The 15,767-nt window shown below is 52.6% G+C and overlaps 6 protein-coding genes across 6 annotated transcripts; 3 read left to right on the top strand and 3 right to left on the bottom strand.

Annotated features, from left to right (window-relative positions):
* Positions 1-869: 869 nt before the first annotated feature.
* On the top strand, positions 870-2,866 carry VTN49DRAFT_1405 (uncharacterized protein; the record flags this gene model as incomplete). Its single annotated transcript, XM_069409016.1, has 7 exons — positions 870-1,122; positions 1,182-1,326; positions 1,394-1,430; positions 1,483-1,657; positions 1,725-1,926; positions 1,990-2,307; positions 2,368-2,866. The coding sequence occupies 7 exons, from the start codon at positions 870-872 to the stop codon at positions 2,864-2,866; spliced, it is 1,629 nt and encodes a 542-aa protein (XP_069270444.1).
* Positions 2,867-3,085: 219 nt separating this feature from the next.
* VTN49DRAFT_1406 (uncharacterized protein) lies at positions 3,086-5,062 on the bottom strand (the record flags this gene model as incomplete). The annotated part of the gene is made up of 1 exon (XM_069409017.1): positions 3,086-5,062. One exon carries the CDS (start codon positions 5,060-5,062, stop codon positions 3,086-3,088), a length of 1,977 nt encoding a protein of 658 aa, XP_069270445.1.
* A 46-nt stretch (positions 5,063-5,108) lies between these two features.
* Positions 5,109-5,441, top strand: VTN49DRAFT_1407 (uncharacterized protein; the record flags this gene model as incomplete). The annotated part of the gene is made up of 1 exon (XM_069409018.1): positions 5,109-5,441. One exon carries the CDS (start codon positions 5,109-5,111, stop codon positions 5,439-5,441), a length of 333 nt encoding a protein of 110 aa, XP_069270446.1.
* Positions 5,442-7,041: 1,600 nt separating this feature from the next.
* VTN49DRAFT_1408 (uncharacterized protein) lies at positions 7,042-8,166 on the top strand (the record flags this gene model as incomplete). Its single annotated transcript, XM_069409019.1, has 2 exons — positions 7,042-7,468; positions 7,520-8,166. The coding sequence occupies 2 exons, from the start codon at positions 7,042-7,044 to the stop codon at positions 8,164-8,166; spliced, it is 1,074 nt and encodes a 357-aa protein (XP_069270447.1).
* A 275-nt stretch (positions 8,167-8,441) lies between these two features.
* On the bottom strand, positions 8,442-12,177 carry VTN49DRAFT_1409 (uncharacterized protein; the record flags this gene model as incomplete). Its single annotated transcript, XM_069409020.1, has 2 exons — positions 8,442-11,264; positions 11,323-12,177. 2 exons carry the CDS (start codon positions 12,175-12,177, stop codon positions 8,442-8,444), a joined length of 3,678 nt encoding a protein of 1,225 aa, XP_069270448.1.
* Positions 12,178-13,449: 1,272 nt separating this feature from the next.
* Positions 13,450-14,728, bottom strand: VTN49DRAFT_1410 (uncharacterized protein; the record flags this gene model as incomplete). The annotated part of the gene is made up of 2 exons (XM_069409022.1): positions 13,450-13,831; positions 13,887-14,728. 2 exons carry the CDS (start codon positions 14,726-14,728, stop codon positions 13,450-13,452), a joined length of 1,224 nt encoding a protein of 407 aa, XP_069270449.1.
* Positions 14,729-15,767: the final 1,039 nt, after the last annotated feature.

Raw genomic sequence — 15,767 nt, forward strand, 5'->3', positions numbered from 1 at the left:
AACCCTAAATTGTTCTGTCAACTGTACCGTGCAACTCCTGAAGAATTCAGACTCTTCCGTCTTTTCGTATCGGACAGAGTTCTCTTGATAACTGACAGTTGGGGGCGAAATGTTTCTAATCACAAGAATCTAGATGGAAATTCTCCGATAATTGTTAGGCAGCGCCGAGATACTTGGTCTTTTCGTCATTGGAATCGACGAGTTGGAGACATCTTTTTTATAACGCATAGAATCCTTATAAAACAACTCTTGATATTGTCATAAACACTCCCTTATGGTCCCTCAAGCACCCATGATCGTCTGAATCGACAAGCGTCAGCATCGCTTGTCGCCTGATCGCGTTCCTCCCATTTCCCATCATGGAGACAAAACCTCTGGCACATTAAATCATACCAACACCTGTTGAAATCGATGTGACGTTAGATGAGAGCCAAGCAACTCAGGTTTCCAAATGTTTGGTTGTTGCTTGCATGCGGCAGCCGCTAGAAGGACCCTGTTGCCCATGCCATCCTAAATCCGTGATACCTAGGTACATGAGGCCCCCAACCTCAAACATTTTAGATTCACTTATTACATCTGCTACCATTTTGCACGTGCAAGCTTCCTGTAGATAATTCATGTTGATAGTTCTATGTATTTCGCTGCACCAGGACACCAAAAAGAGCCGGAAGTCGTTGGTTCTGTTGGGTGTGAGACCGCGGATAGGGCAAGCTGATATAGATCGTATGGACAGCGATATGATATTAATCACAACATCCATCCCAAATACTTATCCCCGCTGTGTGCCATCATCCTGCTGAAAGCTTCTAAATCTGAAGTAACCTTCTGACTGATCGAGAGGCCGTGTCCGCGCTACCACAGAAGACAACATGCGAGTGCTGTGGATTTGGCTCAGTACCATCTGGATGCTTACCAGCGCATCGCCTCCTCCAGATCAAAATGATCCCTACATCCTTCATTTGCCTTCCTCGTTAATCAATGACACGGTTAGGGAAAACATCCTCAAGACTTGCGATGATCCGCTCGCCTGGACTTTCGATTCCGATCCGGTAGCAGCCTGGAATGGACTCGGTTGCTACGAACTCCATGGAATCCTTGATTACGATTGGTATATGAATCGAAGTGAGAGGGGCCTCAGTTATGTCGAGTACGAGTTCTTAGTGCCTGCTATGCCTCACTAGGAGAGAGAACTGACAGTACGTTCGAAATTACTAGATACCTTTCGAGCAAGATGCGCGGTCCGAGTAACTGGAAATGCCAGGAAATTGATAATATACCCTGCAGCAGTCCAGATGTCCAGTGCCATGACACTGAATTTGCCTGCGGGTAGGCTATCGTTCAGACATAAATGTCGAAACTTTTGCGGGAACAGGCGCTGACGAGATCATGGAAGATTCTTGATTCTGAATTCTCTCGCGAACATCCATGCTGTGAGTACTAAATTTTGCTGGCTGCATGCAGCCATGCTAATAATCTGATTAGATGTATGCGCGAGGTTACAACGGACTACTCTCCGCCCATGATAGATTTCAAGACGATGTTCTGGGTTTCACAGATATCTTTGCACCCGAGGTTGAGGTGTTTCACTGGCTGGGGGACCTTCTTATTCCGATGATAACTCTTGGTATTGGATTGCTAGGCGAAGCTACGGAGAGGGGTAAGTGACGGCCACCACCAAAACAGATATACAGAGGTTAGCTGCTAATACCTTTGATAATTCTCAGTCTTGAAAATGGTAACGACAAGCTTAAAGGCAATGAAGAAAGCGGAGAGAGATAAGAAAGGAAAGAATATCCCTGGGAATGACGGAGACGAGCTAGACAAAGAGCTAGACAAAAAGTACGAGACTATGAGTAAGAAGATCAGGGATGGCGTTATGTTGACCGCCGGTATGTCTCAGCCATATATGAAGCTTCATCTCCCTGTGTAAGTTCTGCCCTTTTTCATGACACTGGAATTGCCTAGATCGCTGAACTCTCAAACTACCAGGGAGGCTACGGGCGAAACAACCGATGCAAAAGTCGCCTCTTTACTGGGCCAGGTCTATGACCAACTAATGACAATGCAAATGATGCAAGTCAATCATCTTTTCAACGGATCCTCTCACAGTATGTCCGCCTTGTATCGAATGATCAATGGTGGGACCTTCATTCTATTCGATGGCAACAACACCCTGCTCGATTACCACGAGGAAGCAAAGAAAATGTTCATTGCCGCCCTCATCCCGCACGCTTGGAAAGTGGCTCCTGGGTTCGATGAAGACAGACAGGGACCTGAGTTGACGCTCTACACCCCTCCCACGTTTCTGTATGTGCGATCTTCACCCTCTAAACATCAGATATAACTACCTAGCTGACCATGAAACAGCAAGACCGGCTCAAAATGCGGCGAGAAGCCTACACAACTCGATTCCTATCCACATGACGACGACTTTGCCGAAATCTGCCACGAAGGCCAGCAGTGGTATATCATCCGCGTGGAGGCCAAATATGGCGGAACCCGTGGATCCTTAGAGCCGCCGAAATGGTGGTTCAAGCTCAGAAAGCTCCCCGGAACGGACGTGCTCGCCAGCGAAAATGGATATCAAGGAGTCAGGGGAACGGATATGCTGATCAGTGCTTTATCGGCATACGAGCAGTTCGGCCAGCAGTTTTGGTCTCCGCCCGAAGGCTCATCGGTTATCAAAGAGGATGGGTCTGGGTATGCATTACAGTTTCCCGGTGGGCTGCATACGCCGGGCCTAGTTCAGATGCAGGTGTGCACGGATTGGGAGAAGATGCAGCAGGTTTTTGCAAGGTACAACAATGTCAATCAATTGTCGGAGATTGAGAAGCCGGAATGGCCATGCGGCTTCATTGAGAATTGAAGGTGGCTTTTATTGTGTTATGAACTGATATAGCAGGCTAGTCTTAGTTGGCTATGCTTTATATCTGTCTGCGTTTCTATGGATTGTGCGTATTCTCCACGGTATGTACGCCGCTGTTTTATTTGTGAATCAAAACCGCCTCTAGTATATATAAACACGCCATACAACTTTCTTTTTTTGACTAGAGTCAACCAACTCCACACCATAGTAACAACCGAGTCAGAACAGCCGGAAATATCGCGCAAGGATAGTGCTGACAATAACCACGAAGCAGATAATGCCGACAATGCCAAAGAACCAACCAAGGCCCTCGCTATCCTGGCCCGGAACTGGGACGTTCATTCCCCAGAGACCGCAGATCAGGTTCAACGGAACGAGCAAACTGGCGAGAAGCGTCACCTTGCTCAAGATCTGGTTGATATGATTGCCGAGTGAAATGTTGGTCACACTCAGCTGGGCGAGGTAGTTGCTGTGCGACCGGCTGAGCATCTTCTCGAAATGTGTCAGGTTGGACATCATGGTCACGACGTGATCTTGGATGTCGCCCAGGTACAGGCGAATGTCGCCGCGAGGCGTAACCGAATATTGCTCATTGCAGCGCTTGGAGAAGCCCCGGATAACGTCCGCCTTGCCGCCCAGCAGGCGCATCAGACACATGACCTTTCGGCGCAAGTGGCCGATGCGAGGCAGAAAAGACTCAAAGTCCTCTGCCCGCGCCACGAAGACGTGGTCTTCAATTGCCTCCGATTCGATTTCCACGTCGCGGATGACGGGACCGAAGCTGTCCACGATGTCGTCAATCATGGCGTAACAGATCCAATCACTGCTCAGGGCCACATAATCGCGTAGCTTCCCAATGCGCTTGCGGACGTTGGCCGCATGCGGGTTCTCGGTGAAGGAGAACGACAGAACGCCATCCCGATACACGACCATGTACAGATTGATCGGATCCAGGAACTTCTCGCTGTTCTTGTCCATTTGGTAGAAGGTTCGGAAGCAAACAAAGTAGTACTGCTTGAAGAGCTCAACCTTCTCGCGAACTTCCTGGGTCATGATATCTTCCGCCGTCAAAGGATGGATGGAGAAAGCTCGCGCAATGGCGCCAAGTTCCTCCTCCGTGGGGTCCAGGACATCCAACCACCACACGCCGCCGTCAGGACCAAGCTGGAACAGATCGCGGAAGGTGTCACCTGGCAGGCAGAGATCGCCCAGTTCGCAGGCATGGATGGTGCTTTGAGACTCAGAGGAGAAGAAGCTGAACCGGGTACGCTCATTGGCATTCGGCATGTCATCCAGCGAGTTCTTCTCGTCGAACTTGCCCTCCACTTTCTCCACGTGGCCGTCTTTGAAGGCATCCGAGGACGATCGCTCCGGGCTGGAATCCGGCGTTACAATTTGAGGGACATCCTTGGCTTGATGATTCTTGAATCGCAAGTCATGGAACACACGGAGATTGCGACTCTGGGAGCTCATGCTGTGCTTACGGCGGGCTTGCCGATTCTTTCTGTGCGTAGCAACGAACTCTTCAAGCTCCTCGTAGTCGATCACAGGAATGCGACCTGGCTCCCGGTATGAGTGGTCACGAGCACTTTCTGCAGCCTCATTCTTGCTGTCTCCCTGTTCAAGTCGAATAGCACTCCCGTTGCTAAAGGTGGGCCGTCTCACGCAGCTGCCCCCGGACACGGTCCGCTGAAGGATGGTCTCCAAGTCATGGTCTGTGTGACTTCCCACGGTGCCGGCGCGTTCACGACGACGCGGGTCGGCAAAAGCATCGACAGAGTTTGGCGGGGAGGAGCTCCCGGACGTGGACGAGTCTCGCGAGTGAGGCTCCGCATCTTGTTGATTGCGGCTAAATCGGCGATGCCGATGGGAAGGGTCGATAGACAGGCGTCGGGCAAAGTCATCGATATCGCGAACAGAGCGATTATCATCTTCATCATCAATGACCGCTTGCTGAAAGTCCCGAGAGATTGGGCCGTCGTCGCAGCATCCATCCTGGATCTGGCCCAGAACCAGACGAGGGACGGGCTCACTGGCCAGGTTCGGCTGATCGGGATGTCTCTGTCCGGTAGTCGCACCGGAGGTGGCGTCGGGAGTGGGATTGTGGGGATCCATTTGGCACCGATGATCATCCAACTCAGGGACGGGCGTGCTGAACCGTGTCATAGACTTCTCGGAGCGAGGAGACTCGGACATGGCGAAGAGGTTGGTGACGGATGCACATTCAGATGCCCATTCCAGAATGGAGCGCCGTCGCGTCGCAGTCGCGAACCGACGCCAGCGTCGAAGGCCAGATACGGCCGAATTCCGATCGCACGAACTTATTCAAGCCTGCGACACGCTGAGCCAGACCCTAAAAAAGGGTCTGGCACTACGGATGCAGAATGTCGAGCGCCAGAATGAAAACACGGAGCGCGAGAGTCAAGTTAGGGAGGTCGGGTATCGCCCCCACCGAAGACCCGCAACTTTGGGCCCAGGAGAGCGTGGACGAAAGAAATGTTGGAGAGGCGAAGGACCGCCAACTTGGCTGATTGTGAAAATTGCGACGAGCGTTGAAGGCGCGGAATGGTGGTAGTAAGAATTGTTGACTAACTGGAGGGTCTCTCCGTTAGTCAACAAGGGGGGGAAAAGGAAAAGCGCTTTATCGACAGTGTCCCGAGGACGATTCGGGTCTGCAGTCGAGAGGATCGAAGAGACGAAAGGTTCTGGATCGAGAGAAAGCGAACGCTTTTTCTCTCGATGCAGGGGGGAATGAACCTAACTGCTCTCCAAGTCTGGATTGCGGAGCGCTGCCAAGTTTTTGAAAGATCGATCGGGGAGTAGAGAACGACGGAGTTTCTGCGTTGGAACTGTCGGCAAGACAGACAACAAAGAGAAAAACAATTCACAACACCACAATATGGCGTGTGTGCGTGGCAAGCGAGGAGCAAGAAAAAATTCGACAAAAAATAAATACGAAACTGACTGCTTAGGGTAAACAAGCGTGAGAAAAAAAAACTCCGAGGGTTGAACGATGTGGAAACCCTGGAGTGGGGATGACTAAGCATAGTGGCTGTCTGGCCGAGGGCCGGGGCCGAAAGTCGACCCTGATTGGTAGATTTGGAGACAACGGTCAGCCACTCTTAATGCGACATTTTCCCAGATCCCTCCGCGTTTAAAGCTGATGGCGTCTTTTGATTCTCGGAAGCGGCCACGATGGCTGATATACATAGCTGAGCAGAGCAAAATCGACAGTCGACCTGTTTGGGCCAGCATCACAGCCTAGGGAGCAGATGGGGCGCAAATTTCACGTGAGAGAAGCGTCTTCAATCACGTGATTTAGGAGAGCGGGTTGTGGACCTGAGGCATGAACCATGAGGCTTGGCGTTCCAAAATAGAACCGGCAGCTGCAACTCTATTTTTCCATCTTGCCCTAAGCGAACTCTGCAACCATGTGATGGTTACGGTTTTCACCACGTTAATTTAATCCTTATTTAACCCTTGTTTGTATGTAGTCGAGGAGGGTAGCCGAGCTGATTAGCACTGGATTTCTGATATATTTAACTTTATCGCCTCACAATATCTAGGCTAAATTGACTAGATCTTAAATTGAGGATGGCCAGAATTGTCCATGAATGATGGGCATTCGAATTACTCCATGTGGCTAATCATGATCGTCGAGCTAACGAGCCTCGCAAAGGTTGCTCCATGAGTTCATGAGTCAATCTGAGTCTCGAAGAATCGATTTCTCGAATTTTTTTTATATTTCCGCTTGAGCAGGGCGAGCTTAACCATTCAAAATCATCGACTGAACTCTCCAGCTTTTGGTCTCGAACCCGCCTCCGATGCAGGCCCGGATGTTTGGTTTGTTTGCTTTATCGCCTCACGTGATGAGGATCGACGCGGTTCGCGCCAAGACGCGGGGCCGACGTCGGAGACGATGAATTTCCGGAAAGGAAAAAAGTTCGAAAATTAACGTAGGAAAAAGTCATTGCTCATGCTGCTGACCGGAGACAAAACAAGCTCCAGGTCGGCGCGGGAGGATCGGCTTCCTAGACGATAATACGAAAGAAGCAGAGCCAATTGGATTGATTCATACGAGAAAAAGAAATAGTCACGATCCTCCCGAGGTGACTCACCTCCTTTGATTCATATCATCATTCACATCATTCACATTCAAACGACAATCCACCGTCATGGCGACGACTTCGTTCACGATCTACACGCCCTGCTCGTCCGCTAACATTGGGCCTGGATTCGACGTCATCGGCCTGGCACTTTCCCTCTACCTCGAGGTGCACGTCACCGTCGACCGTAGCAAGGAGCGCTCGACGTACCCATTGAACTGTGTCATTTCGTATGAGGACCTCAGTGGAAGCACCGAGCAGATCAGTCTCGACCCCGAGGTGAATCTAATCACGCGTGTTGCACTGTATGTTCTGCGCTGCAACAACCAGCGTGCATTCCCCGTCGAGACGCGCGTGCATATCAAGAATCCGATCCCGTTGGGTCGTGGATTGGGTTCGTCGGGGACAGCGGTCGTCGCGGGAGTCACCCTTGCCAACGAGGTTGGGCAATTGGGATTGAGCAAGGATCGACTGCTAGACTACTGTCTAATGATTGGTATGGGTTATGCCTTAGGTTGGGGAAAAGGGTAGTTACTGACGATCATAGAACGACACCCGGACAACGTCGCCGCATCCCTTTTTGGCGGCTTTGTCGGCACCTACCTCAACGAGCTCAAGCCGGAGGACATTGCGCGTATCGAGATCCCGCTCAGCGAGGTCCTTCCGGAGCCCGCCGGCGGGGTCGACACGGGCCAGCAGCCGCCGGAGCCGCCGCACAACATCGGCCACTACCGCAAGTTCGGGTGGGCTCGGGAGATCAAGGCCATCGCCATCATCCCGGACTTTGTCGTGCCGACCGCCAACGCGCGCTCCGTGCTGCCTGCGTCCTACTCCCGCCAGGACGTCGTCTTCAACCTGCAGCGCGCAGCTCTCTTGCCGCTCGCTCTGGGGACCTCTCCGCCAGATCCGGACACCATTTTCCTCGCCATGCAGGACAAGATCCATCAGCCGTACCGCAAGACTCTCATCCCAGGTCTGCCGGAGATCCTGCAGAGTATGACCCCTGCCACGCAGCCGGGTTTGCTGGGCATCTGTCTCTCCGGCGCGGGCCCGACGATCCTGGCTCTCGCTACGGAGAACTTTGAGGAGATTGCCAACCGGATCATTGCGCATTTCACGGAGAGGAATATCGCCTGCAAGTGGAAGTTGCTGGAGCCGGCGCATGAGGGAACAACCGTCAAGCGGACATCATGACTTGACACCACTCTGTAAAGGTTGGCTGAAGAGAAAAAAACCTTCATAGTATGACGATGATAACGATACCCAGACATAGACTTGCAAATGGAACAATAGACTTGGGGCATTATTCGTTCATATTTGTGATAATCTCCAGTAAAACTCAACCTTGACTAAGAGCTTAAGAATTACATACGCACACACACACACACCCGAAGAAATCAAGTTCGCCATCATCAACCATGCCCTATTTTCGAAAAATAATACAATCCAAGCCGGTAAAAGGAAACGAATTACTCTTCTTCCTCAACATCACGCATCTCTTGGTCGCCATCTTGGTCGCCGCCCCCTGCCGCAACTGCCGGCTCGTTCTCTTCATCCTCTTCGTCCGACTCCACCACGCGCTTGCTGCCGCGTATTCGATTCCGTGGCGCCGATGATGTGACGTTATCCTCCTCGTCATCGTCACCGAACAAGTCGTCCATCGCCTCGTTGGCCACCGCGTCATCATCACGCTGTTCCTCATCGGCAGTAGCTTCAGCAGCAGCGGGCGACGCAGAGGTCGCCGCAGCAGTTTCTGCTCCTTCCTCGTCCTCCTCATCTGATTCGACGACAAATTCGCTGCTCTTGAACTTCCGCCGCCCGCCGCCGCTGCGTCGGCGTTCCAGACGTCTCTTCTTTGGCGCCCGCGCCTCGCCTTCGTCGCTGCCCGACCCGGCGCGGCCGCCACTCTCCTCGCCGTCGGAGACGATTCCCTCGTCGCCGGTCTCCCGATAGGAGCCCGCAGTCTTCTTCTTGCGTTTCGCGGTGCCTCGCTTCTTGCGGCGCGGCTTTTCTCGGTCCTTGCCTGCACCCTCAGCACCACTCTCATCCTCGCTCTCCATTTTTGCCAGCGCCTCCCGTCGTTCGGCTTCCCGGCGTTGCTCTGCGATCCGCTGCGACTCCTCCAGTAGCTTTTGCCGTTCTTCTGCGATGCGTCGCTTGCGCTCTTCCTCTTGCTCGCGCGCTTTGCGGACCTCTTCTTCCCGCCGCTTAAGCTCCGCTTCGCGCGCCGCCCGCGCCTGTTGCAGTTTGATGGCATTCTTCTCCTCGTACTCCTTCTGGCTCTGAATGGCTCGCTCGATCTGCTTTGTGAGTGTGTTTCGACCCATGTTGGCACGCTGTTCCAGCGACCCGCGCGGGTACGGCGGATTCTTCGCCTGCGCGATCCACTCAAAGGTAGCGATAGCCTTTTCAAGGCCTTCAGCCGCCTCCTGGACGTCCTGTAGCGTGCGCTGCGTCTCGGGCAGCCGCATCACCAGCAGTGCAATCTGGTTCTGCACGAACGCGACGTTGAACTCCAGGTGGATCTGTTCCGGCGCCACGGCCAGCGCGCGGTTGGCATAGTCAAGGGCCGTTTTCATGGCCGCGAGGTTGTTCTCCTGCTGACCCTTCAGCCACCAGACTCGCCCGAGGCATGCCAGGATCTGCACATCGCGTTGTCGGTCTTTCGATAGCGCCGTCTCGTAGGCCTCGATCGACCGCGTAAATTGTCGCAGTTCCGCGTAGACATGGCCCAGGTTCAGATAGACACTGGCATCCCGCAGCGTATCTCGCACCTTGGTGAAGATATGCACGGCAGTGGAGTAGTCTTTGCGGTCATCCACCAGCGCGATGGCGATGCCCTGTGCCGCATATGCGTTCTTCGGGTCGAGCTGCAAAGCCTTGTCAAAAAACTCTACAGCACGCTCGTACATCTTGCGCCGCTTCTCCTTGTCCTGGTCGGTGTCACGCCGCATGTCCCGCGCAGTGAAAAGATGGACATTCCCCATTCCTGTCAGCGCATACCGATCATGCTTGTCGTAGTGCTGCAGCGTATGCTTGTAGTGGCGCTGTTCGTGATCCTCGGCGATATTTGCAGCCCGCCTCTTGGATTTGCTGAGATACCAGCCGAACAACGCGCGGACCTCGAGATTTGTCGAATTATTTTCATACAGTTTTGCCATCCTCTTGGGCCCTTCATCTGTCGGGCTCTGGCGCAGGGCAATGTACGTCAACCGCGCATTCGCCTCCGTGTAGTCAGCATGGCGCTCCAGGACCTCTTCATACAACTTCTTTGCTTCATCGCGCTTATCAAGGGCCTCTAGTGACCGAGCAAGATTGTAGCTGATCGTCGTGGTCAAAGCGTCGACATCGAAATTTTGGTCATCAGTCTTATCCAGCTTCGAGCACGCATCAAGGGCAGTTTGAAACAGATTTCGTGCCTCCGACGCCTTGTCAGACTGGTAGAGGAAACAGCCGATGTTATTAAGAAGTTGAGGCGGTAGATATTTACGAAGTTCTGCCTTGATCGCTTCCGGGTCGGCAATCCCCTCGGGACGTTCATCTTCCGGGATCTGCGCCAACTGCAATTCCTCCAACTGCTGAAGGCACTGCATGCTCTTCTCCGGGGCGACGGACTCGTACAATCGGGCGAGATAGACGAGCACCGACTCATCCGGGGCAACTCTCTTCTTCTCATCCTTCCAGAGAGCCCGGACTGACTCAAAAAGGTTGATTGCCTTCTGGGCATCAGCGGATTTATCCTCTTTGCTTCGCTGTGCCTGGGCTGCGAAGACGTCCTCGGCGATCAGGGCACCTAGCAGAATCATGCACTCGGGACTCTTGGTTTGTTGGATGATCTTCTCCAACCGGAACTTGGCGCCATCCAAATCCCTGTTCTTGATCTGCATCTGGATGACCCCAAACTTGGCGGGCAAATACCCTCCGTCAGCACCTCCACGGGCCTGATCCGCGCGATTATAGAACTCTGATGCCTTTGTCGTATTGCCTTCGTAGTGCTCCTTGCGTCCGAGTAGGTACCAGCCATCACTGGCAATTGGCATGACATCAGTCTGCTCAATCGCCTTGCGAGCGAGCGATTCCACAGTTTGGTATTGTTTGCGCAGCAAGAAATAGCTTGCAAACGATGCGCATGTCATTGGGTACTCTTTATCAAGTTTGAACGCTCGCTGGGTGTACTGGGTCATTGCAATCTTGTAGAGTGAGCCAAAGGCGGGATCACTTGTAGAATGCCGGGAGCTGTCATAGAGATAGTATACGCCGAGCAGAATGTTGGCAACTTTGGAATCCGGATTCTGTTTCACATTAGCGCCCTGCTTTCTGACTTTGAGTGACGAGCGGTGGGGATTATACCAGCGCCAGCGCTCTTTCCCACGCCAACTTTGCCCGATCCTTGAAGCCCAACTGCCACAAGCAGCAGCCGATACCAATACGCGGATCTGGATCAGTCAAGCCCGGCATCTTGGAGAGGACCTTTTGATAACTATCCAAGGCTTCGGCGTACTTGCCCAAGCAGTACTGTGCGCGGGCATATCCAAGCAGCGCCATTATGTTTCTGCCGCCAAAAGCCTTGTTCGACTCCTCAAAGCTCTTCAATGCCACTCGAAGAGCCTCAACCCTCTCGGATGTATCCACAGTACCAGGTCGAATAGGCTTCGGCGGGTATAACGACGCCCGCAGCAAAGAAAGTACACCCCGAGCTAGGAACAGCGGCGGAAATGCCGGGTTGAGTCGCGAAGCTTCGTTCAGGGTAGCCGTCGCTTGCTGCAAGTAGTAATCCTTGGTCTTTAGATCCGAATTCGTCTGGCCCTCGGGGGCGACTCGAGGAGCCTGCCGGCTCTTGAGCATCAAGAGCCAGCAGACCCAGTTTAGCAGAACCAATTTCTCCTTTGTCGCTCCATGGGCCAACGAGGCCAGGCCCTTCTGGAGGATTTCAATCGCATGGTCCAGCTGCTTCTGTTTCGCGTATGCCAGGGCGATGATCACCCAAAAGTTCTTAGCCGCCTTCTCATTCTCGAGAAGCGTGCACAGTTCCGTCGGGTCATCCGGGAGCTCTTCAAGGCTGACTTCGACCTCACTGTCAAAGGTCGACGCGGGGATGTCGATGGCGGAGGGGATGTCGGAGAACCGCAGGCGCGAAAAGGAGGTCTGAGGATTTATCGAATCGCCATTGAGACCATTCGCATAGCCGTTCTGAAGGGGCGCCATGATAGATGGAGAGCGCAAGCTCTGCGCCGAGTCGCAAAGTGTCAACAGCGGAGTTGGCTAAATGAGGCGACCCATGGTCCGGAAACTCGAAAATCGGAGAGTATCCGGCTGAAAATCAGGAAGAGCTATTGAATAACAGCGGTAAAATACGTGACGTTGAATGAATGGACAATAGATCTGCTGTCCCAAATTATCTGGAGTCCAGAAAACAGGTGTGGCTGGGCAGAGATTCCAGCCACATGAGATGCTTGCACCGCCACAGTCAGTCAAGATAGTGACGAAACAGAATCACGTGCATTACGGGCCTGGCATCCTGGGCCCTTCGCCCCCTGAGCGCACCACCGTACCCATTATCCAGTTGGACATTACGCTAATTCCAATTAGGAAATTAATTTTTTTTTTTTTTTTTCGACAAATGCACACTACCAGTTTGTTATCATAGACCACCCAGGTTCCATTGTAGGAGCAGAATCTGGGTGGAATGTCCAGGATCCCGTAGAGCATGCTGATTCATTCTCTCCAGGCTATCAGGCAATGGTGGAAGTCTCTGAACGGGTGATCAATGCCTGCACAGGCAGCAAGCCACGCAGCTACTCCTGGATCATGGCATGCCGTTCATTGTAAAGATCCCGCATCGTCATTGGCAAAGGGTCAGGTTGAGCGGCCTGCAGGAGAGCCATGCTCACCGAGTTCGAAGGCCGGTATTATCTGTTCCACGAGCGTGACAGCATCAATCGATTGGCAAGAGTTGCCTTCTTCCACAAGGAGTTTCTCAAGCTCTGCGCGGCCGCCCGCCATGACCACAGATCACGGAGGTCGTGAACCTCTGTCCTGTGTGTTGTGGTCGGTTGAGATGTTGAATGGTCAACCAATATCCGTGTTCCCTTGCCCAGCGTTCCGCGTATTCAAAGACCTCATTATGGGACATGAAACCACGTTGTTCTGGAGGTGGAGATAGAGGTGGGCTCTGAGCTTTCCGAACACTGAAACGCGCTCATTTCGAGTCCAGCTGGCCCCAGCAGTAGCATGTGACAGACCTGGAGAAATGAACCGCCTACCATGAAGAAAAGCTGGTCGTTCTGCAGCACAATGATATTAATAGTAGTCCCGAGTATTCCCTACTCATGGTAGTATTGTATGATCATTACTAGCATGACAGCATCTAGACCAGTATAAATACTCGTACAAATACAAGCCGAACCTCGAGAATCCAGATACAATGCTCCGTACCCTGAACAGACGCCATCCATGCCTCGCATTAACATCACGTCATCAGGAACATAGAACCAGTCGGAGCAGCATGCCCACGGCCGTGACCACAATGAACAACTGCCCAATTTCTGTCCAGTGTCCCAGTCGAATGGTTGTTTCAATATAACCGTTTGCAGCTTCCTGTTTCTGATCTTCAGAGCCTCCTTCGACGTTAATTGATGACGCAAGGGAGGTTGGGAATCTGCCAGTGTCGTAAAACTCTTCCAGCAAATCATCCTTCTCGCGCCATCGGGCAAGCAGCCACTGCTCGAACTCTTCCTTGTTCTCCAGCGGGATGTCGGAGAGGGCAAAGCGCCTCCAATACATGTTGACCGATTTCGGGGGACGACCTTGCGCGTACGTCGACCGCAATGTGAAGTATCGGTCAGGATACACGCCTTTCCTGAACCAGAGTTAGTCTCCCATGATGGATTCATGGACGGGTAGCTGTAACGTACGGTGGTCCCTCATAACCAATCGTACAGTCATAGACATAGTCGATGGTTCCCTTGAGCTGTTGTAGGCAAAAGAAGAGCCCAGTAGAGCGCGGCAAAAGCAAGTGCCTATTGGGAGGTATCCCGACTTTTTCACCGTATCGGTCACTGACCTTCCGGGTGTTGGCAGAAAGATTGGTCCCTTCGGGGAAGATCAGCAGCCACATAGGATCTAGAGAGTTCTTGCCGGACAAGGGTCCGGAATGGCGACTCTTAAGCTTTTCCAGTCGATGCTGCAACCGTGGCTGGTCACGCTCCCATTTGCGCGCCATGAAGATGAATCCATAAAACAGCATGCCCTGCCCGAGGAGGGGAATGTACTTGAGCGACTCTTTCAAGATGATATAGATGTGGCCATGCATCCCAGCAGTATACGTAACCCACCACAAATACGCCCAATCTGTATACACCAGGTGGTTTGCCATGAACACCAGGCGGTCCGGGAACATGGTCCGCAGCCGCCCATCCGACGTCAGAGACAGTTGGCCTTTGACGGACTCGTCTCCGCTGACCCTAACCAACGTTGGGGCACCCCACTGGGTGATCGTTGTGATAAGGATGCCAAAGCACTGTTTGGTCATGGCCATGTAGGCGTAGTAATAATTCTTGCTGATGAAGTAGAGAGGTGCCCCGACCAGCTGCGTGGCCACGATGATGACGCAGCACCCGTTGAACCATGTTGCCAGGAGAAGGAAACGAAGTATCTGCATCAGAATGCCATGCTTCAAACGTGGTTCGTGGCCCTTGTCGCGCGTCGAAGGTGGTTGCGCGGTGGAACCTTGCGTTCGCTGCCGGAGGTTCGACATCGTGAACGTTTCACATCAAGGAGAGTCATAACCTGGTCCTGACGGTTAGATTGTTTTGCGCGCGGCAACTGAAAGGAACTTATAGAAACGCACACTGAGTCAAAACGCATGGGCGAGTCAGCTGAACTCCGTCTCGACTGATGCAAATCCTGACGTGGTCACGAGTCTACTTTGCTGTTCCTTCCAGCTCGAGAACGCATGGATCTCAAAGCTGGAACGTTTAGAACAGACCGGAAGAACTGCCCGGGAGCGCCGGAGTTGATGGACGTGTCTACTACAAGTGGTGCCTGAGGTCCGCGGAGTCCAAAAAGCTCCGGTCGGGTCCAGCAGCTGTGATTGCATCGCCAAGCAGGCGGAGACAGGATCTGCAGCCTCGGCGCATCCTCTCTACCTCTAGTCACAAATGGTACAGGCCCTTTCAGAGCGCTGACCTACGATTCGAGAAGCTTCAGCATCTCACCGCCATCTAGTGGACGTGGAACTTTGGTAGCCAGGCAACCAAAAGGAAGCTTTGTCATCAACCGAGGCAAGCCGCAGCGCACGTGGTCCCAGGCGGTGAGGACGCCAAGAGAGCTTGACTTTGCTGCTTATGTAAGGCATTAGCTAACGTTTTCCGACATCAGACGGGACACAACATTACCCGGAACATTACAACCCCCCAAAGCACTCAATTCAGCGCGGAAATGAAAACTTGGCCAGAACTTTTCCAAGAGAGAACGCGTGTGTCCCAATTCCAACATGCCTTTAACTACAAAATAAAAGGTTTTCCTGAATAGTTTCACTGACATATTGGACTTCTAGTCCTGTTCCTGACAATCTTGAGCCTCTGAGCAGCCCGTAGTTACTATGCCAATGGGATTTTTCGTTCCCCTCAGAAGTTAAGCTCTGTTCCGAAACTGGTTTTGTGAACGTAATTGTTCCGGGTGATGTCGTGTCCCGTACAATGTCGGATTACGTTAACTATAACTAGTTAACTACAGTGAAACTTGGTTATAACGATGCTAATTCTGGCATGGCCAGTCCATCGCTATAACGAGAT

This window comes from Thermomyces lanuginosus, assembly GCF_041956635.1.
Source record: "Thermomyces lanuginosus strain ATCC 200065 unplaced genomic scaffold VTN49scaffold_22, whole genome shotgun sequence".
Taxonomy (NCBI): domain Eukaryota; kingdom Fungi; phylum Ascomycota; class Eurotiomycetes; order Eurotiales; family Trichocomaceae; genus Thermomyces; species Thermomyces lanuginosus.